Raw genomic sequence first — 27105 nt, 5'->3', positions numbered from 1 at the left:
CAAGATTGAGGAGTGAAGTAGTCACCTTAGTGAATGGTTTTATTGCTGATAATAAAAGGGAACACTGGCTTCTAAGATTGTAATGTCAGGTGGTATACTAATTCATATTCTGTGTAATGTTGTATATAATACTGATTTTATAGTCATGTATTCTATATAGAGAACTTAATCAGATCTGCCTTATTACCAAATCCACACATAGGAAAGTGCGTTAAGGATTTTGAAGGTATTAATTCCCTTGATTTAGTGTGGCTTGCTTGCAGGCCCGGGTTTAAAGCTAGAGCTCTGACCTCTTGGCCTTTTTGCCTTAGTCCCTGGCACCTGAAACTCTAGGTTCTGAGATGGGCTGCTCTAGGCCTGGAGGTGACGATGGCCAAGTATAGACAGAACCCATGACGTTTCCCCACCCCACACTGTTTTTAAACTTGTTCATGAGAAAAGCACTGAAAGTTATTTTTTTGTGAATTGCCATTATTGTTTGGATATACTGTGCTATTCAGTTGGCTTATCTTACAAATTGAATATCCCTATGTCTCATCCTCTTCTTTTTCACTGCAGACGGCGTATCGGTGACAGTCTTCCGGCAGACTGTGGTTCCGCCTCCCATGTGTACCTACAAACTGCTGTTCCCACACCCTGTGAATCAAGTCACATTCTTTGCACATCCTCAGAAGAGTAATGACCTTGCTGTTCTAGATGCCAGTAACCAGATTTCTGTTTATAAATGCGGTATGTTAAAAAACTTTTACTGAGATGTTCTGAATCAAATCCCTTCTACTCCTACATAAAAGCAAATTATAGTTTGGTGTTGCCATAGGTCTAGTGTTTCTCAAAATTTTGAAGTCTGCAGTTGATATCATTATCATTATGATATTTAATTGGCTTTTGGCTTGGATTTTTTGTTTGTTTGTTTTTGTTTTTAATCCTAACACTGGTTTGTATGAGCCATTCCTTTTCCCTTACTGAACTTGCAGAGTCAGTTATTTAAGAATAACATTGAACTCTGGAAATAACATAGTATGTTATACATTGTTAACATGTTTTACTATTTTCTTTGCCTTTACACATATTTTCAGTTGATCTCATCCCTCCTAGGAGCTGTGTCAGAGATGGGATTTTCTACTTTTATACGTGAGGGAACACAGTGTCAGAGGTTTTGTAATTTGTTTGAACAAGAATGGACAAGGACCTCGGCACGGGTGTTCTAGCTCCTAATCCACTTGTCCTTCCACAGCCCCATTGCTGTCAGTTTCTCATTGCTTTCCTGATGTGCTGGAGAATCTGAAATTAGTTTTTACTTGTGAGTTCTATGGTTATGTCATAAATTCTGCTGGCATATGGCAGTGGTAGCCTTGTTTTCAAATATCTCTTGAATTTTCAGAAAAAGCCTAGATAGTTGCCGAGAGAGTAATCAAAATTAATTAATTTAAATGGGAATTCCTTACTTTCATATCAGCTTTTCTGTTAAGTCAGCAGCCCACTGTGTACATGAATCCTATCTGGATATATCACCACTTTCTCTGATTATAGTTTCAGTGTGTAAAATGCTGTTACAGTCCTCCTTAAGCTTTCAAAACTAGCTTTAAAAAAAGTGCAAATATGTTCATTGTCAAGGCAAAAAGAATCAGATGTAAAGTAAGTTTTTGTGGGACTTACCCTATGATGCTAATGAGTTTGTATGTCACTTTATGATGTATGGAATGTTTTGTTCTGTGTTCACTTAAAAAATGGCTTTATATCATTCGTCTATTGAAAGTGTACAATTCAGTGGTTTATATGTGTGCGTATGCATATATATACATATATCTTTGTATATATATATTCACAGAGTTGTACAACCATCACCACGATCAATTTCAGGACATATCTCCTCAGGATGAAACCCTGTACCACCCAGCATTCATTTTCCTTGAGAGAAAGCTCCCTGTGATGAGATAGGACAGGCTGAGAGCTCCACTTTTGAAAGATTGTTTGGCATCAGTATGTGGGGTTGGCCATAGGTCGGGGCACGTGGAGGCAGAGGTTCCAGTTAGGAGAAGCTGTTGTCAAGTGTCCAGGCAGGAGCTAGTGAGAGCTTGAGCCAGGGCAGTGTTCATAGAAATGGAAAGAAGAGAAAGATCGTAACAAATCCATGAACTAAAAACCCCGAGAAGTTAAAGAGCCCACTGGGGAGAGTTTGGATATAAGAGAATCTGGAAAAAGAGATCTTGGACTGGAATAGGTCAGAGCTCAGTGCCCAGGCAGAAGGAAAATTAACAACTTGGAGCCAAGTGGTAGACATTTGAGTGGTGTGGAGACAAGTTAGTTCCCCAAATTTTCAAAGATGGTGTTTGATGCATCCTGAGTATGACTCCTTTTTCCCCCTCATTGTTTCTTGTTTATTATATGCCAGCCTTTTCCTAGTACTTGGCTTGTTGTACTAGAAAACTAGTTGTGCTTTGTCTACAACTTCTTATTTTAGGTGTAGACAGAAGATACCAATTAAATATAATGTATCAGATGGCAAGTGCTGTGGAGAAAAATTAAGCAAAATAAGGGATAGGGAGAGCTTAAGGATAAGGTTTTACAGGGGGAAGGTGGCTTTCCTATTTAGTGTGATTCCAAAGGCCTCTCTGTGAAGGTGAAATTTAAGCAGAGACCTGGTGAGAATCACAGTGGGAGCCACGCAGACATCTGGGGTAAGAGCGTCCCAAGCATTCTATGCTTGAAGATGAAGGAAAAAAAAAAAAAAAAGTGTGCTCCAAGCAGAGTAAAAAGCAACCACCGAAGTGTTTAGGAAATAGCCAGGAGGCCAGGGTGGCTGCAGCAGAGCAAATGAGGGGAAGGTGGTGGGTGAGTTCAGAGAGGTGATGGGAATCTGCTCTTGTAGGGCCCTGCGGCTTTTACTCCAAGTAAGATAGGAGCCACCAGAGGGCTTAGAACAGAGGAGTGCAGTGTTCGGGCTGAATTTTTTAAAGGCTTGCATTGGCTACTGTGCAGTGAATAAACTGGATGAAGAATAGAAAGAAACTTTTAAGCAGGTGCTTAGGACTTTGGAGAACTGGAGGATATTGAGAAGTGGCTGAAGACAGTGGAGGAAATTGTCCACAGCAATTTCAGCACTGGGCTGAGACAGGGTAGCCCCTCCACTGGTTCTTGCTGACATGTGGCCTTTATCAGGGAAGATTATGACTGATGTGTTCTTAAGGGAAAAGCAAAGATTTTAAGGAGGTTGAGATGTGATTATTTTCTAGATTGCTGTTTGCCTTCTAGAACTCATTAATTGTAGACACCATCCCCTTAGTATTAGGTGAAATCTTATAATTTATAATGATAGTATTTGCATTTTTGTTTTCCAGGTGATTGTCCAAGTACTGACCCTACAGTGAAACTGGGAGCTGTGGGTGGAAGTGGATTTAAAGTTTCCCTTAGAACTCCTCAGCTGGAAAAGAGATATAAGTAGGTTCTTAATTATCTTGGGCGCTGGGAACAGTATCAGCCAGCATGCAGTCCTAAATTCAGCCAACTGATAGAGTTCTATGCCTGTTGCTGAGTGGAACAAGAAATAAATACAATAGCCAGGCCCTGATTTTTGGATCTGGTTGGAGAAGCCAGTCATGTAGTTTGTCTGAATGCCATATAATTTGATAGGTAGCAGGAGAGCATGAGTTGTAAGCTGGCCTAGGACCTACTCCCAATAGCGCTTGGTTCTCCCGGAAAAATCACGTGGGAAAGATGGAGATGACAATGATAAGATGGAGCTGCATTCTCTTACATAAATGGGGATGTATGGGTTGTTAACATGGATGACCTAATGCATCCTCTATCCTTGCTCCATCCCAGAATCTAGAACTTCTGAGTGCTGTGTTTTGAGGCTCCTGGGATGGAAATCAGAAAGCATTCTTCCATTGAAACAGTATTATAAACAGTTGGACGTAATTGAATACCTTAGGTATGCTATAGGCTTTTGCAAAATGACCTAGAAACCAAATTATAATGCCACTTCTGTGAGAGAACTTTTTAAAAGTACCACTTATTGAGTACTTATAGATTAAAAAAACAAAGCGTAGAGGTTAGTTTACTTACCCAAGGTCATGGACCTGGTAACTAGAGAATCTAGGATTTGATTCTATTCATGTTTGATAAGTCCATGTTCTTCATTTCTAAATTACTCCACCTCCAGGGAACATTTATTGTTAGATTAATAAAAATAATTAATTGAGTACAATAAATAACAGAATTTAATAAATAATGTTTCTTAAATATGTGTGATATAGTTAATAAATACAGCAGAAGTATTCAACCTCTGTATAATTTGGAGGCTGCCTGTATAATGCTTAGTACTTTTTAAAGAGCATTTACATGCATTACTTCATTTCACAGACTTGAAACCACTAGAGTAGAGATAGAAGACAAATTAGAAAGTATGAGGCAGTTTAGAATATAGTTTCATTTAAAAAAAATTGATGGGGATAATGCCAATTAGTCTGAGATTTCACGAAAGACATAAATACTCATTGTGATCCTTGGGGAAGGGATAGGTTTGGAGTTGGCAAGGAATTGGGAACATTGGATCTGGTGGGGAAGAAAGTGTCAGTGAAAGCCAGAGGTGGGACTGCTCCTCCATGGGATACTCTGTGTGAATGCAGTGGAGAGCCTGAGTCCGGGGAGAGATGTTTGAGGAAGAAGAGCAGGCTAGTGACCAACTTCTTTAGTGGGAGTTGCGGATTTGCCATCTGATCTAAAAGGCAGGAAGTAGCCATTATCCGTTCCTACGTGAGGTGACAAGAACAGTGCCGTGGTCAGGTGTATAAATGCTACCGAAGGAATGCATTAGAGACATGGAGACCATCCCTCAAGCTAGTCAGTCAGTTTAATGTGAGGTGCTTAGGAAAGGACCCATTCTACTGCAAGTCACATACCTGCCAGAGCCTGGTTTGAATGCTGGTAAGTTGTGGCAGTAGAAAGGCTCCAGGGTTCTTTAGTGTAGGGACTAAGGCAGGTAATTTTCTTTTTTTTTTCTTTTTTTTTTGAGACGGAGTCTCGCTCTGTCGCCCAGGCTGGAGTGCAGTGGCCGGATCTCAGCTCACTGCAAGCTCCGCCTCCCGGGTTTACGCCATTCTCCTGCCTCAGCCTCCCGCGTAGCTGGGACTACAGGCGCCCGCCACCTCGCCCGGCTCGTTTTTTGTATTTTTTTTAGTAGAGATGGGGTTTCACCGTGTTGGCCAGGATGGTCTCGATCTCCTGACCTCGTGATCCGCCCGTCTCGGCCTCCCAAAGTGCTGGGATTACAGGCTTGAGCCACCGCGCCCGGCCTAGGGCAGGTAATTTTCTTGTGTAGTCAGTTTCCTCAAGTGTTCTCTTCAAATCGAAAGATTTCGGGGTATGAGAAATTTAAGGAAAATATAAAAACATTTTCTTAAGCCAGACAAAGATTAATTTTAGGTTTTCTAGTATTTGGTAATATCTCAGGTTTTGTCCCTCCAAATAATTAGGAGTTGACTGTATACAAGATGCTTCAGTCTTCCTTCATCCAGGAATATCTCAGTGGTTTTTAAGTTTTATTCATATCTTGGATATTCTTCAATATTTAAAACAGAATTCAGTTTGAGAATAATGAAGATCAAGACGTAAACCCACTGAAACTAGGCCTTCTCACTTGGATTGAAGAAGACGTCTTCCTGGCTGTAAGCCACAGTGAGTCCAGTCCCCGATCTGTCATTCACCATTTGACTGCATCTTCTTCTGAGATGGATGAACAGCATGGACAGCTCAATGTCAGGTATTGCAGTTTTTCCCTGTACTCCACGTATTAAGCAAATGGAGTTAGGTTTTTGTCTTTTATGATGATACAACTTTTTTTGACTTCCATTGAGCAAGGTTGAGGAGCAGTAGCTTTCTTGTTAGATACACTTAAAAAGAAGGTTAAATCTAGTTTTGAGCCATGTCAAAATAACAGACCAAAAATATATCAAAAAGTAGTGGAAAACAGGATAAATATTAATATATGAAGCAACTTTTTAAAGATGTGTTAAATATTTTAATTCAGCATCTACTGACATTTTTCCAGGGTGTTTGTTATATGTTACAATTGATTTTAATAACTGTGAAGCATAATTAGAGTGGCTAATTCTCATGGGCTAATGTGATAGGAAGAAATTTTGTATAAATGCAGTCATGCGTATATATATGCATGGATGTGTGTGTGTGTGTATGCATACTTTTTCTATGTTTAGATACACAAATACTTGACATTGTATTACAATTGCCTGTAGTATTCTTTAAAGTAACACACTGTCCAGGTTTGTAGCCTAGTAGCAATAGGCCATACCCCATAGCCGAGGGGTGTAGTAGGCTATACCACCTAGGTTTGTGTAAGTACTGTATGATGTTTGCACAATGATGAAATCACCTAACAACACATTTCTCAGACATATCCCCATCGTTAAATGATGCACAGCTGCGTATATATGCTTTGTTTTGATGTGGTGACTTCAAAATGCTTCTTCCAGCCTCCTCTTCTTTATATCCTATTGTGTACTTGACTACATTTACCATTAGAAAGTCTCTATTCTTCTTTGCTGAAAATTTCGTTGTTCTCTGGGCCTGAGTTTTGTTTTGATTCCTGACTATATCTTCATTATGTAACAGGTTTCAGTTAACGAGTGCTCTTCTCTGTAATGCAAGCCCTGTTGTGTAGTAGAGAGCATTTTCTAGCCAGTTCCCAGAACTCCTTGTTTCCAATGTCGAGACTTGGCACCTTTGTCCGCTGATACTGATCCCCAGATTAATTTGTAATTAAAGCCCTACTGGTGAGATTTCTCTTCTGAGAAACGTTGTTGCAAAATTAGGAACCTTTCCTTTATATATATACATTACATACATTTATAGACATAAAACATTTTAATGCAGTCATTTGCTCCTACTCTTTGACTCATAGTGCTTCGTGATATTTTGAAAAAGCCTTTTGTTAACATTTCCAAATGCAGAAGATGTTCTAGAAATATGTAGCACTTAAAGTAAGCCAGTAGATTACCTTTTGAAAAGCAGAGCAATTTACTTAAGTTTCTACTTCTTCAGATTTGAAATTCTTCATCATTAGCTTGTAGAAGCAAAAGCTTGATGCAGTCATCTCATGTGCTATAAAGGAACTGAGAAGTCATTTACAGTATATTTCTACTGCTTTGACTTTTGTTTCTCAAAAAGACTGTTTTGTTCATATAAAATATTAATGCTTTTGAGGACTTGAAAGTCCCTCAATTAAGTAGTCTACATTTACTGTAGCTTGTACTTTGTAAAAAGTACTCTTCTAAGTCCTTTCTGTGTCTTAGCTTATTTATTTCTCATAATACCTCTTTAAAGTATGTGCCATTTGCGCCATCATTTTACAGATGAGGCAACTAAGACAGGAAACAGTTAGGTAACTTGCCTGAGATCATGCAGGTGGAGCCAGGATCGAATCCCAGCCAGTCTAGCTCCAGAGTTTGTTCTCTTCTTGACAGATAGTTTATCCTCACAAAATGTGAGGCATTTGTAGAGGAAGTCCCTATTGTTATAATTTTTAGTTTTTTTGTAGATTGGTTAAAAACTTTGAATTAAATGTTCGCATTAACATCATTTGTTTTTATCACTACCTTTTTGTCTCCTTTTTTTTTTTTTTTTTTTTTTTTTAATCACTACCTCTTCCTTCTCTTTTAAGAAATTCTGCTTCTGTGGCTGTGGTCCAAGCTACTTGAGAAGTTGAGGTGGGAGGTCACTTGAGCCTAGGGGGTTGAGATTGCAGTGAGCTATGATTGTGTCAGCTGCATTTCAGCCTGGGCAACAGAGCAAGATACTGTCCAAAAAAAAAAAAAAAAAAAAGAGTGAAATTTTACTTCTCTCCATTGACTCAGGGAAAAAATGTAACGGTGATAACATATTCCCTTGATCTCATTAGTGAAAATCCACAATTTTCCATCAATTGATATGATAGTGATACAGATATGGAGTGTGCTCATTTTCCTACAGACGAGCTGCTTTAACTGTTTTAAGCAGACAGAAATGATATTGGTACCATCCATGTCTAATGAAGGCAATACATTGTAGTAAGTTGCAGTAAGTTGTGGCCAGAAGAGGAGTGATGACTTCACAGTGTAAATAACTGTCTTATTGCCTTATTGGGTTTGTGGAAAATGGTGTCATGTAGCAGATGTGGCTTTATCTGGGCTTTGGTTTGGAATAGTTTTATCTATTCATCCAACCATCCATCTGTCTCTAAGTGTGTGTGTGTGTGTGTAGTATTGGGTGTGTATATATGTATTTAGTCTACATTGTATTGAAATAGGTAGTGCAACACCAAAAGGAGATTGATTTTCAAAATCAGTGAAATGTCACTATTTTTGAGAAAAAAAGATCTATTTACATGCCCTCCTCATTTTTTTTTGTCAGTTCATCTGCAACGGTGGATGGGGTCATAATCAGTCTGTGTTGCAATTCCAAGACCAAGTCAGTAGCATTACAGCTGGCTGATGGCCAGATATTTAAGTACCTTTGGGGTGAGTATCAAGGTGTTAGGAAAGCATATTATGACTTACATAGACGCTTAGTTCTTAAGAACATGTACTTGTATCTTGTCAGTACAACATTGATTGTCAGGTCTTTTAACTACCCTGGAAAACCCTAAGCTTTAGAGTGGAATTGGCAGGTATATTCTACTCCTGTTTCCTCTTTTAATGAACTAACGTACTCTTAAAAAAGTGATTGAAATTGCATGTTAAGTGTTTTAGCAAGTATTGATGTTGATGGTTTTTTACAAAGAGCACATCAGCTATTTGTAAACTAGATCTGTGAATCCTGCAGAGTCACCTTCTCTGGCTGTTAAACCATGGAAGAACTCTGGTGGATTTCCTGTTCGGTTTCCTTATCCATGCACCCAGACCGAATTGGCCATGATTGGAGAAGAGGTAAGTGAACACGGAGCAGGAAACTTACTTAGAGTAATTACCCAGGGACTGATGGCATTAGGTAGAAAGAAAGTGGGCTTTGGAGGTGGACTTGGGTCTCCACTAAATGCCTAGGCAATAGTGGGAAATGATCTCACTTTCATAAGCCACACCTTATTCATCTATAATAAGGGCAAATATATATAAAATGGGCAAATCAGTATCTGTCTATCAAGGTTCAGAAGACTAAATGAGATAATATATGTGATTAGCAACCTTTTATCCCTAGTCGTACAAATCATTCAAAGTTAATTTTATTTAATATCTTTTGAGGAAAACAGAAATATGATCTTGAAAATAGTTTTAGTAGATTTTTTTTCAACACATATTAGAATACCTGTAATTGTGGTGGATGGTAGAATACAGTGGTTGGAAAACAAAAACACTTGACTAATTCCTGCTTTTCTGGAACTTGTGATCTGTTAATTTCAATGTAATAATTCCCTTTGTTGGGAGTGTGATGGAAATGGACAGGGTGTGCTGGTAGAGAATACTGAGATGTTTGAGGGGTAGTTTGAGGATGGTGGCTGTAAGAATGAGAGTCCTGCATTTGGTGGTCCAGGAAGGCCTCTCGGAGTCAGTGATGTGTGTGCTGAGATGTGAAGAAAAAGAAGGCTCTCTCTCCAGGCAGAAGGAAGAACAAACTCCTTGAACTTAGCAAGAGCTCATCTTATTCAAGGGACTGAATGGAAGCATTGTAGCCGGAGCTCAATGACAGTCATAGAAGGGAATTTGGGTTTTTTAATTGAACAAAGATTAGAAACTTCTAGTGATTTTTAATCAACCGAGTAATGTGTTCTGCTTCATGGTTTGGACAGTGATTCTGGCTGCCCAGAAGAGAGCTGGTTAGAGAGTGACAAGACTGGAATATGGAATCAACACAGGTTGAGTGGAGTTAGTGAGGGGAAAAAGGAGATGGGTTTGAGATATATGTAGGAGATGGAGATGTCAGGGCTCACTGATGGATTGAATGGCTTCACATTCCATTTTGCACTGGGCCAGCTGCATTTTAGGTATTTTTAGTCCTGATTACAGGAACTTAGGTGTGAAATCATAGGGCGGTAGAACTATGTGATAGAAAAGGTAGGCTTTAAACATACGTGTGCATGTGTCTTTATAGCAGCATGATTTATAATCCTTTGGGTATATACCCAGTAGTGGGATGGCTGGGTCATATGGTACATCTAGTTCTAGATCCTTGAGGAATTGCCATACTGCTTTCCATAATGGTTGAACTAGTTTACAGTCCCACCAACAGTGTAAAAGTGTTCCTATTTCTCCACATCCTCTCCAGCACCTGTTGTTTCCTGACTTTTTAATGATTGCCATTCTAACTGGTGTGAGATGGTATCTCATTGTGGTTTTGTGGCACTATTCACAATAGCAGAGACTTGGAATCAACCCAAATGTCCATCTGTGACAGACTGGATTAAGAAAATGTGGCACATATACACCATGGAATATTATGCAGCCATAAAAAAAGATGAGTTTGCGTCCTTTGTAGGGACATGGATGCAGCTGGAAACCATCATTCTTAGCAAACTATCACAAGAAGAGAAAACTAAACACCGCATGTTCTCACTCATAGGTGGGAACTGAACAGTGAGATCACTTGGACTCGGGAAGGGGAACATCACACACTGGGGCCTATCATGGGGAGGGGGGAGGGGGGAGGGATTGCATTGGGAGTTATACCTGATACAAATGACGAATTGATGGGTGCTGACGAGTTGATGGGTGCAGCACACCAACATGGCACAAGTATACATATGTAACAAACCTGCACGTTATGCACATGTACCCTAGAACTTAAAGTATAATAAAAAATAAATAAATAAATAAATAAAAAAAAAAGAAAAGGTAGGCTTAACTGATTTGAAATAGAGTTGCCTGTGATTTCAGTTTTATTTCTTTGCAGGAATGTGTCCTTGGTCTGACTGACAGGTGTCGCTTTTTCATCAATGACATCGAGGTATCAAGGCTTGGTTTGGTATTGGACCCTTTTCACAGTGTTGGCTCTGAGTAATCAAGCTGACTTTCCCCCATGCCTTTCTGGTCTTCTCTCGTAGGTTGCGTCAAATATCACGTCATTTGCAGTATATGATGAGTTTTTATTGTTGACAACCCATTCCCATACCTGCCAGTGTTTTTGCCTGAGGGATGCTTCATTTAAAAGTAAGTTTTCAATGTATAAAATAGAAATGGTCCCACCTCCAATGTCTTTTGTAGTCTTGATGACTTTTTGAATTCTTCATCTACTTTGGCTTTTTATCAAGGAGTCCTAGGCTGGAGAAAATCTTTAGAGTTATTTTACTTACACCCTAATTTCAACATAATGTCTCAGTTAAATCATTCTGCACTTTAGTAAAGACATCCAAGGAAGGGAGTTCCTTCCTTAAGCAGCACGTTCTAAACTTAAAAATTTTTCAGGAAATTTTATTATGTAATTGATCTAATATTTTATTTGGAATTACTGTGTAGATCCCAAATGTTTTACCTTCTGTGTAATCTTTTCCCACTGTGCCCACCCTCCACTGTACATCTGGGCTCCATCTCGTGGTTTGTAGGATATTGGCTGCATTTTGTCTTCCATTCCATGCCCTATGTATCTCTGCGTGTGTGGCGTGTATGTGTGTGTGTCTTCCTTATTCTAAAAAGCCAACTTATTTTCTTTGCTTCCAACTTGGAAACAGGGAATCTTTCTTTCATGGATATGATTATAGTGCACTGATAATGCTAAGAAATAGAGAAGTTGCCCCAATTCTTACTGTGTTTCTCCAGATCATTTGAGAAGCTGTGTATGTGAATATGCGTGAGGGCTCTGTAAGAGAGGGCATGTTCATCAGCAGGGCTGATAGTGTTGAGGTTCAGTGGGAGAGCTAAGGCACATGGTTGTTATTTGTTCTCTTCTGTTTCACATAGTGTGTGTGGTTTCAATTACAGTTAATGGAGAGTGGCTTATCGTGATAATTAAGGCTTATTAGCATTAATAAGCCTGTAATGTGTTTAGCATTACAGGCTGGCCTGAGCAGCAATCATGTGTTCAATGGGGAAGTTCTGCGGAAAGTGGAAAGGGGTTCACGGATTGTCACTGTTGTGCCCCAGGACACAAAGCTGGTGTTACAGGTAAGCTGGTTTTTCAGACAAGATAGATAGTCTGATTGTCATTCAGCCAAGTACCAAGCATAATTCTTTCAGGTTGTATTTTAGGCTCTCTTATTCTTTGTATCGTTGATTGTAAACCTTTCCTTGATAGCTTTCTGTTCACTTTATTCAAAGGAGTGTTGATACGGGCTGTGACCAGTAAGGCTCAAAGGGAAACCTTTCTTGAAAGTCAAGATAAATATAGAGAATAACCAGATTCTGCTAAAAGAGTGCTCATTTTAGAGAGTTGTGGTAGTTCTCTGTGAAGAGTTAGGTAAAATTGTGTATCCTGGCTATTTAAATGTTTTCTACTTAATTAAAAATGCTATTGCTTTAATTTATTTAAGATGCCAAGGGGAAACTTAGAAGTTGTTCATCATCGAGCCCTGGTTTTAGCTCAGATTCGGAAGTGGTTGGACAAGTAAGTGCCATTATACTGTTTGCAACTAGTTGGCTTGTGATTTACATGTGAAGACAATAAGTATTTTATTACAATTTTGAGAACTTAAAAGTATGAAAAGCACTCATTACCTATATCATCAATCAGATTCTTAGGGGCTCTTTTTTTTTTTTTTTTTTTTTTTTAACTTTTTGATTTTAATACAGTATTTTGTAGTGGAGATTCCTAGCAGAAAGAATCGTGACGCTCATCATATAAAGGAGGGCTTCTCTTAACCTGAGGGAACACCTCTGGGTTTTAGGTGGCTTATGAACCCAGGGAGATAGTACACACCAAGCTTTGTCTTTGTGTATTTATCCAAGTAGAAAGCCCACAGCTTTCAACAGATTTACAGAGGGGACTATGACCCAAAAAAGACTGAGCCACTCTTGTGAAGGAAGTGACTGATTTTCTGAACCTATTTGGAGGAAACTTTGTATTAGAAAGATCTATACTAATGTTTTGTTTAAAAAGTAGACCTAAATTCCATGATGATTTTCTTTATTTTTGATTCAGAGTCTTGCTGTATTACCCAGGCTGGAGTGCAGTGGCACAATCTCAGCTCACTGCAACCTCTGCCTCCTGGATTCAAGCAGTCCTCCCACCTCAGCCTCCTGCATAGCTAGGATTACAGGCATGTACTACCATGCCTGGCTAATTTTGTTTTGTATTTTTAGTAGAGACAGGGAGGGTTTCACCATGTTGGCCAGGCTGGTCTCAAACTCCTGACCTCAAGTGATCTGCCCACCTCGGCCTTCCAAAGTGCTAGGATTACAGGCGTGAACCACCGTGGCTGGCCTTCTGTAATGATTTTCTGTTGTATGTATGTGAAGATGTAGTTCTCAGACAGCCATGATGAATAAATCACACCTTTTAAGAAGGTAAATGATGTGGTACCTGATTTTTGTATTCTGTAATTTCAGAGTAGAAATTCAGTAATAGTAGATTGGCACTGGGGCTGCAATCTGATTATAGCTGGTTTGTATCCTAATGAAAATATACTGGGTCCGTGGAGCTCAGTTATTTTGAATACTTTTTCTGTTCTTTCTCTGTCTCCTCACAGACTTATGTTTAAAGAGGCATTTGAATGCATGAGAAAACTGCGAATCAATCTCAATCTGATTTACGATCATAACCCTAAGGTAACTTTCTACACTGCCGTCCACTCCAGCTTACTTTGTACTTGAACTAATGTGATCTGAACGAAGGTGTTTTGTCCCTTCTTTTGGTAGGTGTTTCTCGAAAATGTGGAAACCTTCGTTAAACAGATAGATTCTGTGAATCATATTAATTTGTTTTTTACAGAATTGAAGTAAGTATTTTGAATAATTCATGAGTATCTTTTCCATAATTTTCTCTCTTCTTGTTAAAGAAATCAAATATAAATAGCTAGAGAAGAAAAATTACTTACTGTGCATTTTAAAAAATTGCTATACCTCTTAGATGCCAGTTGGTTTTTTGCTCTTTTCCTTTCTTTTTAAAACAGCCTGTTTAAAACTATGTCTTTAAAATATGTCATTCAGAATTATTTGACTTGATTTTTAGATATACATATAGAACTATTTGTTTTTCTTAGGAGATTGAAATCAAATGGCATCTTTCTCTCTGATGATCTTTCCCCTCAGCTTTTTAATGAAACACTTACAAAATAGAGAAAAGTTGAGAGAATTGTCCAGTAAGCAGCCTGTATATACCCTACCTGGATTCACCAGTTTATATTTTTCTGTATATGCATTCTCATTCTGTATAATCTGTCCATCCATCATTCATCTTGTTTGTAGACAAATTTCTAAGTGAGTTGTAGACATCAGTCCACTCTACCCCCTGTACTTCTTATATATCATTAACTAGAGGGCATTCTTTATGTGTGGGATGGTTTTGTTGCGTTTTTTCAGGTCATATTTATCTACAGTGAAATATCCAAATCTTAAGTGTGCCATTTAGTGAGTTTTGGCAAATGTGTACTTCATGCAACCTGAATGAACCTCTATCAAGTTAGAGGGCATTTACTCCTTTTCAGAAAGCTGCATCAAATTCCTTTTCAATCAGTCCCTGTCCCATTCCCCAGGCAACTACCCTTCTGAATTTTTCACCATAAATCAGTTTTGCCTGTTCAAGAGCTTCACCTAAATGGAAGCATACAGTATTACTCTTCTGCATAAAGCTGCTTTCATTCAGCACATTGTCTTGAAGTTCATCTGTGTTTTTGTATGTATCACTAGCTCATTCATTTTTTCTGACTCAGTAGTATGCCGTTGTATAAATACACCACTATTTGCTTATTCATTCCCCTGTTGCTGGACACCTGGATTGTACCCTGTTTGGGGCTCATGTGACTGAAACATCTACAAACATTTGTATAAGTCTTTTGTGGACATGTTTTATTTCTCAATATTTTTATAATTCAGTACTTTTCCAAAAGTCATTTTTATTTATCATCATCAGCAGGCCAGGTGGATGTTAGTAATTTGATTGCTGGGCTACATGTTGTTGATGACCTTCCCATACACACCTGTTCTTAGAGAAGAAGATGTCACAAAGACCATGTACCCTCCGCCAGTTACCAGCAGTGTCCACCTATCCAGGGGTCCTGACGGGAAAAAACTAGACCTTGTCTGCGATGCTATGAGAGCAGTCATGGAGAGCGTAAATCCTCATAAGTATGTATGCTGTCACCAGGCAGCAGCCTTTGAAAGACAGAAGTGTGTAGTTGTCCTTGTCCAGCCTATTCATCTTTCTCATTCTGGTGTTCTTCACTTACTACCTCAGATACTGCCTCTCCATACTTACATCTCATGTAAAGAAGACAACCCCCGAACTGGAAATTGTACTGCAGAAAGTACACGAGCTTCAAGGTAGAGATCCGCTCACAGAGAAAGTGCTAACGTGGCCGTGACTGCCACTAGTCTTCTGCCGGTGACCATCACCATGTCATTGCCACACCACGGATTTAATATGTGACCTTTTAGTTGCCATTTTAAGACTCATGTCGGTTTTTTTTCAGGGCTGCCCTCTAAAGCATATCTAAAAGTATCAGAAGTGTATATAATTCTTCTGATGTCCAGTTCTGTTGAGAAAAATTTATTGTCTTTTTGGTTATATTGCTAGGTCTGTGGGTTTTTTCCCCATATGGTTGTATTCTGTTTTGTTTTCTAAACACTGTTAGGAAATGCTCCCTCTGATCCTGATGCTGTGAGTGCTGAAGAAGCCCTGAAATATTTGCTGCTTCTGGTAGATGTTAATGAATTATATGATCATTCTCTTGGCACCTATGACTTTGATTTGGTCCTCATGGTAGCTGAGAAGTCACAGAAGGTATGTGGAGTTGTTACTTTTGTGCCATTTTGGTTCCTGTTTATATATAAGAACCAAACCTTGTATGTGAAACCCTGCTTCTGGTAGTGCAATATCTTTTCTGCTATCACCCTGTGAGTGCAGGGCTGGAGACAGATCTGTGAGTTTCTAGGGCCCACGTTCCTAAGCCTGTGGATTATGAGATTGAGGAAGTGAAGTAAAATTACATGGCTTTTTTTTTTTTGAGACAGAGTCTTGCTCTGTCTCCCAGGCTGGAGTGCAGTGGTACGATCTCGGCTTACTGCAAGCTCCGCCTTCTCAGTTCACACCATTCTCCTGCCTCAGTCTCCCGAGTACGTGGGACTACAGGTGCTCATCACCACGCCAGGCTAATTTTTTGTATTTTTAGTAGAGACGGGGTTTCACCGAGTTAGCCAGGATGGTCTCGATCTTCTGACCTCGTGATCCTCCTGCCTCGGCCTCCCAAAGTGCAGGATTACAGGTGTGAACCACCATGTGCGGCCTAAAATTACATGGTTATTTTTAAGATGATGGGCATATGTGTAAGCTAATTTCTTCTCTTATAAAGGAAATGTAACAAGTGATTCATGTTCCACTCCGGTTCTTTCTCACATGGCTCTTTTTTCTAGTGGAGGGTGGGCACATGGAGCACAGAAGGCTCATGGCCTCCTTTCCTATGTTGGTACATGTGCTATCATCAAAAACTTTGAGCACCCCGATATGCTTATTTTTATCTAGTTTTTTGCAGCCTCAGTCTCTTCCCCATGATCTCTCCAAAAAGGAAAATCAGATCCTTCTCTCTGCTTAAAATCTTTCATGAGCTCCCATTGTTACGAGGCTAAAATTCAGAAGCCATAATACTGCTTAGAAACCCTTCCTTGACCTGGCCTCTGTGTATCTTTCCATTCTCACTTCTTGGTATTGTCTTTTTTTCCTCTGCCCATGGAGGAAAGACAATGCTTTTGTCCCCCTTCCCTCGCCCCTCACTACTACCAGCTACCACATGCCTTGGTAGGCAGCATTACTTCTGCCACCCATGGGCTTTGACTGTTTCCACCCTCACCATTCACCTGGCTCATTCTCACTAATCTAGGTTAAAGGATGCCAAGGTGGCCTCTTCCCGGTAAGGCATTCATGCTTGCCTTCAGGGACTGGGTGAGGTGACCCTCCTATATGCTTCTGTTGCACACAGCGCCTGCAGGGAAGTTGCGTTAAAAACAGGGAACGCATCTCTGTTAGGAAGAAAAGCAATTGGCTTACAGGGCATGGCACAGAGCTGGAGATGATAGAGCCAATAAATACTAGGTTGGCAGGGTCTCAGAGTTTGGTGTCCAACTCAGTATAATTTTATTTTTTGTTTTAATGTGATCTTTTCAGGAGGGCATGGAATGTCATGAAAACAGCAATGTCTTAGACTTTTAGGAGAAGCTTAGATGCATTTGTTGAATATCTTGTAGACTAAAACCTTATTTCCCTTACTAGCCTATGAAATAAATGATACTGTGAGACTTAGTTAAGGAAGTTACTGTTGTTCCAAATGTAACTGAATCTCCGTATGTGAAAGCATTTTTACCAAAGCTTGTTTGGTGTTCAGCTGACCCTTGCACAACGTGAGTTTCAACTGTGCGAGTTTGAACTGTGGGGGTTTATCTAAATGGAGATCTCTCGCAAATACAGTTGGCCTTTTTTGTCCACAGGTTCTGCATCCACAATCAGTGTGGATTAAAAGTACAATATTTGCAGGATTTAAAACCTGCAGATACAGAGAGCCAACTTTTTGTGTATCCAGACTCCATGGGGTCAAATGTAGGACTGGAGTATGCTTGGATTTTGCTATCCTTGGGGCATCCTGGAACCAATTCCCCATGTATACTGGGGGACGACTGTAGTTTGATTTTATATATTATATAATATGTAGTTAATATCTAATATACATTTTAAAATTATGTAGCTTTGGGTTTATTGCTGTATATAAATGCTATTTGTTGCTGTATATAAATGCTATAGCAATAATAGCTATATATATAGCTATTATTATATATGTAGCTATTATGTATATAGCTATATATATAGCTATTATTGCTATATATAAATGCTATATATAAATGCTATTTATATTGCTGTATATAAAAATATCACAAGTAATAAAGTTCTCATTAATCATTTTTTTAGGATCCCAAAGAGTATCTTCCATTTCTTAATACACTTAAGAAAATGGAAACTAATTATCAGCGGTTTACTATAGACAAATACTTGAAACGATATGAAAAAGCCATTGGCCACCTCAGCAAATGTGGTAAGCATGGGATTAGTATGTTCATCTCTACTTCAGATCTTCTTTGGAACTAGGCAAGGTATAAATTAAACTGTTAGTTTAGACAGTGATTGATTTCACTTCCTACTCCTGAAAACTCTGACAATGATGTATGCTCACCTTATTTTGTGCTGTGTTCTGAAAAGCTGAAGGTAAAGAAATCACTTTTAATGAACTGAAAGAGCTCCCTAGGTAAGAATGTCGAGCAGGTCCTTTTTTGGTTAAGAATGAGCACCTGTGAAATTAACGTCAGTGTCTCAGAATCAAAATTGGTTGACAGTTCTTCCTTCTCGTGCTGTTTGCAGATATGTCAGGGAAACTCTGCTTGTCTGGAGTGAGTGATGAGGCCACCTCCCCATGCCCTGCAAGACACAGTTTTAATTGACAGTGGTGGGGTGCCGTTTGTTCTTCTCATGCTGTAACAGTTGTGATTCTTTACTGAGGACTGCCGGGGTGTGGGGGGGGCGGGAAAGGAAGAATCACCTGGGGTGCATGTTAAGCCTTCAGCTGCTGGCATCCTTGGAGAATCTGATTCAGCTGATCTGGGATAGGACTGAAGTGTGCATGTGTCTAATAAGCTTCCCAGGCGATGTCTTTTCAAGGAGGCTGAGAAAACACCGGGCTGGAAAGCTGGGACTCTTAAGTAGGATGCTGATCCCAATCAGTGCTTCTCTTGCCTCAGAATCTGCAGTGGTACTCATTAAAAATTCAAATTCCAGGATCCTGTTCTTCAGATTCTCTGATTATTTAGGTCTTAAAAAGGTCCCTTATTGATTTTGTTTGGTGACCACTGGTATAAATGAAGTCCATTATGCTTCCCATGTCTTAAGCCTGTCTTTGTGTGACTCTTATTCCTGCAGGACCTGAGTACTTCCCAGAATGCTTAAACTTGATAAAAGATAAAAACTTGTATAACGAAGCTCTGAAGTTATATTCGCCAAGCTCACAACAGTACCAGGTATGTGGTGTGTGAAATGAAGCTGTCCCGATTTTGCTTTTTGCTTTAGTTGGAAAGGAGTGGGGATCTTGAGTTCATAACACCATCCTTGGCTTCAAAATTTATCGTAAAACTGATTATCCTCAATTTGAACTTCGTATCTGGGAGAATGGTCCTGACGTGTTCTCTGATTCCTCGTCTGGAATACCATAGCACCTTCCCCGTGGGGTTTCCTGCTTCCTTCCCACCCCTCCTCTTGTCCAGCCTCACTGCTGTGAGACTGATGATCCTAACAAGTACAGATCTTTCCCATTAATTCCAGCATAAAGGGAAAGTTTTGTTTGTTTAAAAAAGCATCCCTTTAGCTTTTTTAATATACCACACACTTTGCTTATAAGCTAAAAGTGTTATATGATCCTCTTGATAGCCTAATGGGGTGCTGTGCACACTTGTAGATGAAGAAGCAACTTGCCTGAGGATCCAGAGCTACAAAGTGCTGGACCTGGGATACAGAACCCAGGCTGCCCAACCACCCTGCCCATGCTATTAGCCACTAGTCTACATGCCACCAGCATCACCATTTTTACTTTGTCCTCAGACTACATACACATCTTTCTGTGATCAAGCCTGCCAGTTTCTTCAGCACCAGCTTCTGCCACTGTCTACATTCCCAGTTACTTGTAGGTAGTTCTACAGATGTCACATCATGTGATTCCTCTGCCATCTCTCTACCCACCAGCCTTCCTTTAGCCCCATTTGTCCATCAGAACCTTTGGGTTACTCCTGAATGCAATTCGTGGACCAGATGCCAAACACTGAGCTCCCAGAGCAGCCTGCCCTCACCTTGGTGATTGTGTTTGTCAAACTGCTGATTAGCTGCATTGTCTCCTCCAGCAGGCTGTGGGGCTTCTTAAGGGCAGGGACTCCATGTTGTATTCCTGTCTGCATCTCTGCCTAACATCCAGCCTGGAGAATTGAGGATTTGGCCGGTGGCTGCCTCTTCGCCCTTGTTTTCTGTTCTCTCCCACACTCACTTTGCTCCAGTCACACTGGCCGTCCTGTTGCTCCTCAGACCTGCCATACACATTCCTGCTGCGTGGCCATGGTGCCTTCTGTGCCCTCTGCCTGTACGCTGTCACCTATCTCGTCACGTGGTTTATTCTCCTGACAGCCCTCAGAGCTCACACTCCCTGAGGTCTGCGAGGAGACTGTCCTCTGTCCCTTAACCCACCTTTGCCATTATGCTATAGACTCTATTTTGTCCATCAGTCCATCCTCTGTTACTATAAGAGCAGCAACTTGGTGGTGGTTCTTGTATGGTTTTTCATTTGTTTGGTTTTATTTTTTGCCTTGCTATATTATCCATACTGCTTAGAATGGTGCATATGTAGTTAAGAGTAATTATTTGTTGAGTGAATAAATGGCACATCCTCAGTAAGGTTTTGAATGAAAAAATGATTGCACTAACTGGTCAACTGTAAGATTTTCCCAGGTAATTCTTTCAAGGGAGTTTGAAGTATAGGAACTAAGGCAGCTACCCTGGAGCTTTTCAGAAATGATTGTCATGTTTCCTCCTCAGTCCTAAATCTCCTCTTGTCACAGGATATCAGCATTGCTTATGGGGAACACCTGATGCAGGAGCACATGTATGAGCCAGCGGGGCTCATGTTTGCCCGTTGCGGTGCCCATGAGAAAGCTCTGTCAGCCTTTCTGACATGTGGCAACTGGAAGCAAGCCCTCTGTGTGGCAGCCCAGCTTAACTTCACCAAAGACCAGCTGGCTGGCCTCGGCAGAACTCTGGCTGGTAAGTACAATCATTTGTATGTCTACATCTACAAAGGTTTTAAAAATTTTATTTCTTTGTTTTGTTTGGTAATTTTGCAAATAAATTTAGGGCAGAATACCCTGAGACAGTCTCGTTCTCACTGATAAAAATTAATTTAGAATGCTTTAAAGGATAAGCTACTACAACAAGAGTCCCAGAATGCAGTGACCCAGTATGGAAAGATGTTTATTTCTCTCTCCCATAGGGATTGATCGGCCCTTCCATTGTGTGGCTCTGCAGCCTTTTAGGCAGATGGTTGTAGCTGGGTTATCTCCACATCTGTGGGGAAGGAAGCAGACTGGGGAGAAGTTAGAGTCATGGTAAAACATTTACTTTTAAGTTGGAAATGACCTGGATGGAAGTTAAACTATCACCTTCTATTCGATCTCGGCCACACCGTGTAGCTGGATGGGCTGTGCCCTGTAGGAAAGTAAAGATGAATTTTGGGATGGGTCCATTCTGGTATAGACAGTAGGTTGTTGGAATAGCCAGGAATGAAGTGGGGGAAAAAAAGGCCAAATGTCCATGCTTTCTGAAAGCAAAGGCAGTTTAGCTGCATCAGGGACAAGGGTTGCCCGAATCAGAGGTGAGGCTGGTACCAGGATCTAGTACTAGAGTAGAGGAAAGGGTAAGGACACCTGTGAAAAGAGATGAGCAGAAGCTCTGGTCCTCTCAGCGGTGCTTGAAGTAAAGCAATGACTAGTATATTTTTTCCCCTAACTTGTAAATATTGTTGAGATCTCAAAGAAAAAAATAAAAAGCAGTCCTAAAAAAATTCCAAACTCTATCCTGTTAAATTTATGTTAGATTTATTTATATCCTGTCCTTCTTTGTCATTTGCATTATTCTTCTTTTCTTGGGACTATAACAATGCATGGGATTATCACTTTTCCTTTTCTAGTTATTAGCCCTTCCCAAATCCCTCCGTTTCCAAGCTGGCCTCTTTTTACAAATGTCAAGAATTCCTTATTTCAGGCCTTTTAGGTATTCATTCAGTCTCCATTGTTCCTTTCTGCTTCAGAAATTTATGATATTGGTTGTTTATACCTTCTATCTCTGTTCTTGGTCTTTATCTTCTATTCTTTACAGCTCTTAGCTTGCTATTTCCCATGTCTTATAATGGAGTATTTCTAGTTTTCTCAGATGTTTAGCGAAAGTAGCAAACATCTCAAACAAAGATGTTTGAGAAGTGTTACACACTGGAGTCACTCTGTGTGTACATTTAACGTAGGCAGTTTACACAAGAGAGCAAAAGAAAGAAAAGGTTAACTATTTAAATAGTGGAGGTGATTTTACCTACTTTTTTTTAGTGATATATGCCCTGGAGTGAGCATGCAATGAGAGACCAGAATCTGCCAGCCCCTTCGAAAGCCGTGGGTTCTCTGTGCCTCTCAGTGTGATTTATCTCAATTGGGCTAAGTCTGGGATCTAAAGACACTGCATGACTCAGACATAAGTCAGCTACCTCCATCTAGTGCTCAACCGAAGAAATAGTGGTTTCTTACTGTTAAGGGACGAAGTGGGTTTGTGAGAGATACCAGGTCATTTTCCCATATACATGCTTCGGAAGCATCTTTCAAAGCTAATTTTGGCTATATATGATTTTCAATTCCTGTGCTAAATTTAGATTCCAGCTGCGATTTAAGATAGGACTCTATGTTATATATCCCTGTTCCCTCACAGAAATTCGGAAAGTACATAGTTTCACGCATAATGAAGACATATTAAAGAAGCACTTGAGCCAAAGAATCTGTTTGACTTTGTAGTCAACTGCTGCTTATTGTCTCTACAGGAAAGCTGGTTGAGCAGAGGAAGCACATTGACGCAGCCATGGTTTTGGAACAGTATGCCCAGGTAAACTCAATTCCTCCCTTCTAAACCCCCTAGTCAGCCAGAAAGGTCTTCTTATGATCTTAGTGATGATGAAAGTTAAAGGAACTGTGCATAATTGTTAAGTCCAGAGATAGTGTTTGCCCCAGCAGTCTTATCTTGCTGGCTTGACTTGGAAGTCTAAATTTAGTACATCTCTCAGTTTTGTGAGGTAGACTATGAAAGGGCTCTACTTTAACATACTAGTGGTTTGACCTTGGTAGAAAGTACTTAATTACCTCTCAAGGTCATTGTGCTTTTTAAAATTGAGTTTGCCAAAGTAGAAACAATGAGAAAGGACCACTATAAAACAGGATCATTGAAGGCTACATATTCTTGGCTTTTACTCCCATTCTCTCCATTGGAAATGTCTCTTTTACCTCGGGGACCTGGAGGTTCCAGTTTTATAGCAGATTATAAGGATAAGTACCCATATGAGCATTTGGTAGTAGTATAGGATTTATTATGAAAATAAGAACACTGCAGTAACACTGGCCACAGACTAACAGTACACAGGTGCACAGTTGACACCAGGGATTATTGCCTTGTAGAGTTTTGACCTTTGATGAGAGAGTGTTTTTTACAGTTGTTACTGAGAGCACATTTATGTAACTTAATTGTGCTTTAAAAATATGTAATTGAGGCCGGGTGCGGTGGCTCAAGCCTGTAATCCCAGCACTTTGGGAGGCCGAGACGGGCGGATCATGAGGTCAGGAGATCGAGACCATCCTCACGAACACGGTGAAACCCTGTCTCTACTAAAAAATACAAAAAAAAAAAAAAAATGGGCCGGGCGCGGTGGCTGAAGCCTGTAATCCCAGCACTTTGGGAGGCCGAGACGGGCGGATCACGAGGTCAGGAGATTGAGACCATCCTGGCTGACACGGTGAAACCCCGTCTCTACTGAAAAAAAAAAAAAAAAAAAAAAAACCAGCTGGGCGAGGTGGCGGGTGCCTGTAGTCCCAGCCACTCGGGAGGCTGAGGCAGGAGAATGGCATGAACCCGGGAGGCGGAGCTTGCAGTGAGCTGAGATCCGGCCACTGCACTCCAGCCTGGGCAACAGAGCGAGACTCCATCTCAAAAAAAAAAAAAAAAAAATGTAATTGTCTCTTATGAAATAACAGTGAGTGAAAGAAGATAACTAAAATTTTATATCATTAGATCCTGGAGAGAATATTTGTTGGGTGATTGAGTTGAAAATATCAGTGAATGAAACATACCTGAAAGAGTAGAGAGGTTGGGGTGGAAAGATATACCACATAGAGGGTTAATTAAATGGATAAGATGCCATTATCTTTTTTTCTTTGTAAATGAAGATTAATGCATAAAATTATTTTGTCTGATTTACATACAATAAAATTATGTGTGGTACAGTTGTATAATTTACAAATAATGAAGTTAATTCACCAATTTTAGATGAAGAATTGAGTACATTTTGACAGATGTTTGTAGTTGTGTGACCACCATTGTACTCATAATGTAGAACATTTCTAACACCTCCACAAGTTCCCTACTTCCCCTTTGCAGTCAGCCTTCTCCCTCCACTGCCAGCCTTTGGCAAACTGATCAGTCAGTAAAGTTTCGCATTATCTAGAATTTCATATAAACAGAGCCATATGGTATGTAGTCTGTTTAGTCTGGCTTCTTTCACTCACATAGTGCATTAGAGATGCATCCATGTTATAGTTTATTCCTTTGTATTGCTGAGTAGTATCCCATTGTATGAATATGTCAGAATTTGTGGATCTGTTCACCAGTTGATGTACATTTGGATTGTTTTCAGTTTGGGGTTATGAATAACACAGCCGTGAACATTCTAGTACAGGTCTTTGTGGGGATGGGAGTGGGAATGCTACATCCCATGGTAAGTGGATGTTCAGCTTTTTAAGGAGCTGCAGAACTAATCTGCAGTGGCCGTATCATTTTGCATTCGCACCAGTGATATGTGAGAGTGCTTCAGTGTCTTTTATACTCACCAACACTGGGTGTATTACTGTGACACTAGAGGTATTATCTATTGCTATGTAACAACTTACCTTAAAAGCTGGCAGCTTAAAACAACAGACCCTATTATCCCACTTTTTCAATGGGCCAAGAAACTTGGCTGGGCTTAGCTGGGGCCTCTGGCTCAGGGTCCTTTACAAGGCTGCATTTAAGGTATTGGCCGGGACTGGAGTCATCTCAAGGCTTGACTAGCTTTTAATTTCCTTTTATTGACCTTGTATCCTGCAACCTTGTTAAACTCATTTATTAGTTCTAGAAGCTTTTGGGTGTATTCTCTAGGATTTTCTACATTAACAAACACGGTTTCTATAAATACAGTTTTATGTCTTTCTTATAATCAATACTTTTTTCTCTATCTCTATTGCATTTTCTAAGGCTTCCAATGTGGTGTTGAATAGAAGTGTTAAGAGTGAACATTGTTGCCTTTTTCCTGATGTTGGAGAAAATTCAGTTGTCTTTTATCATTAAGTATCATGTTTGCTTTTTTAAAGTTTGATTCTATTTTATTTTATTTTTGAGACAGACTCTTGCTCTGTCACCCAGGCTGGAGTGCAGTGGTGTGATCTCAGCTCACTACAACCTTGACCTCCTGGGCTCAAGTGATCCTCCCACCTCAGCCTCCTGAGGAGCTGGGACTACAGGCACATGCCACAATGCCTGGCTAATTTTCATATTTTTTGTAGGGATGGGGTTTTGCCATGTTGCCCAGGCTGGTCTTGAACTCTTGGGTTCAAGCAGTTTGCCTGTCTCAGCCTCCCAAAGTGCTGGGATTACAGGTATGAGCCCCTGGGCCTGGCCTGATATTTGCTTTTTTTTTTTTTTAAATGCTCTCTGTTGCAGAGTTGCCAAACTACAACCTGTGACAAATTCAGCTTATCATCCGTTTTGTAAATAAAGTTTTATTGGAGCATAGCCATGCTCATTAGTTTACATCTTGTCTATGGCTGCTTTTACACTATAGCAGCAGAGTTAAAGAGTTGTGACAGAGATAGTTTGGTCCATAAGGCCTAAAATATTTACTGTCTAACCTTTTACAGGAAAAAATTGCAGATTCCTGCCCTCTTGGTTTGAGGAAATCCCCTTCTATTCCTTGTTCTGAGAGGTTTTTTTTTTTTTTTTATCATGAATGGGTGTTGAATTTTGTCAAATGCATTTTCAACTATGATGATTATTTGTTTTTAGACCAGTGATATGGTGGACTAGGTGATTGATTTTCTACTGTTAAACCAACCTTGCATCTCTGGGTTCAACCCCACTTGGTATTATATATTTATTATCCTTTTTCTCTCCTGGTAGATTAGATTTACTAAAATTTTCTTGAGGATTTTTGTGTTTGTGTTCATGAAGGATATTGGTTTGTAGTTTTTTAATGTCTTTGCCATGTTTGGGGTATCAGGATAATGCTGCTGTCATAAAATGAGGGGTGGTGTTCTTTATACTTCTGTTTTCTGGAGGATTTCATGTAGAGTTGGTATGAGAGTCTGACTCATGGTTAAAAACCTATGTGTGATGTTTCAGACCTGACCATAAACAATTATAGACTTTACCTAGGAGGCTACATGAGGAAAAGCTGCCCTCCCCACACCAGACTTGGCATACTGCCAATGCATTACAGTTTCTGAAGGGAGTTGCAAGCAAGGACTCAGGGCCCCCTGTTAGTCATGCTCCTGTAAACAGTATTTGCATTCAGAGTCCTGGCGCTTTCATTCCTAGGTCTCTCTATCTGAGGCCATGGGCCAACGTCTTCTTCAGGCACCTCTGCCAAGACCTCTTTATATAAGAAGGAATGGAAAAACCTTAACATTTTTTCCCACTGTGACTCACTACCCAGTACTTTTCCACCCTTAGCCCCCTTCCTTTGCACCCATACCCCCAAGATCCATCAAACTGCTAAAGCCTTTTTTTTCAAGCTCCTTCAACAGTGAACCAACCCTCATGTCTGTGTGGATCCAGCTGAGTCTTGAATAGTGAGTTGTTCTTTGGGAAAAAATGGAAGAGAGAGAGTAGGTGCTTTCCCTGGTTTTAGCCTCTTACTTATACCAATGCAATACCTGAAGGCTTAACTCATTTTTGACTTGTTACTTTGATCAGCTACTCCAATACCCGACAGCTCAGCTCTTGGGAGATATTTTTTTCCTTACATGTTTAGTAGAATATACCAGTAAGGCCATCTGGGCCAGGGGTTTTCTTTAATGAAAGTTTTTCACTATTAATTCAGTTACTTTAGTAGATATTAGCCTATTCAAGTTTATCTGTGTCTTCTGGAATGAGCATTGGTAGTTTATGTCTTTCAAATAA

The 27105-nt window shown here is 40.0% G+C and overlaps 1 protein-coding gene across 4 annotated transcripts in view; it reads left to right on the top strand.

Moving 5' to 3' along the window:
- Positions 1-27105, top strand: part of ELP1 (elongator complex protein 1) — a 67412-nt gene that overhangs the window by 22607 nt on the left and 17700 nt on the right. For all 4 annotated transcript variants that reach the window (XM_010365596.2, XM_010365597.2, XM_030919412.1 and 1 more), the window contains 18 exons: positions 559-729; positions 3339-3438; positions 5579-5761; positions 8407-8513; positions 8818-8921; positions 10879-10932; positions 11030-11135; positions 11971-12086; positions 12452-12525; positions 13607-13685; positions 13776-13855; positions 15066-15203; positions 15313-15398; positions 15710-15858; positions 18031-18154; positions 19033-19130; positions 20712-20913; positions 22727-22788. In XM_010365596.2, coding sequence (XP_010363898.1) covers positions 559-729; positions 3339-3438; positions 5579-5761; positions 8407-8513; positions 8818-8921; positions 10879-10932; positions 11030-11135; positions 11971-12086; positions 12452-12525; positions 13607-13685; positions 13776-13855; positions 15066-15203; positions 15313-15398; positions 15710-15858; positions 18031-18154; positions 19033-19130; positions 20712-20913; positions 22727-22788 — 2033 coding nt within the window. The remainder of the gene's footprint in view (positions 1-558; positions 730-3338; positions 3439-5578; positions 5762-8406; positions 8514-8817; positions 8922-10878; positions 10933-11029; positions 11136-11970; positions 12087-12451; positions 12526-13606; positions 13686-13775; positions 13856-15065; positions 15204-15312; positions 15399-15709; positions 15859-18030; positions 18155-19032; positions 19131-20711; positions 20914-22726; positions 22789-27105) is intronic.

The sequence above is a fragment of the Rhinopithecus roxellana genome, chromosome 16 (assembly GCF_007565055.1).
Source record: "Rhinopithecus roxellana isolate Shanxi Qingling chromosome 16, ASM756505v1, whole genome shotgun sequence".
Taxonomy (NCBI): Eukaryota; Metazoa; Chordata; class Mammalia; order Primates; family Cercopithecidae; genus Rhinopithecus; species Rhinopithecus roxellana.
This window is presented reverse-complemented; position numbering and strand designations above follow the sequence as displayed.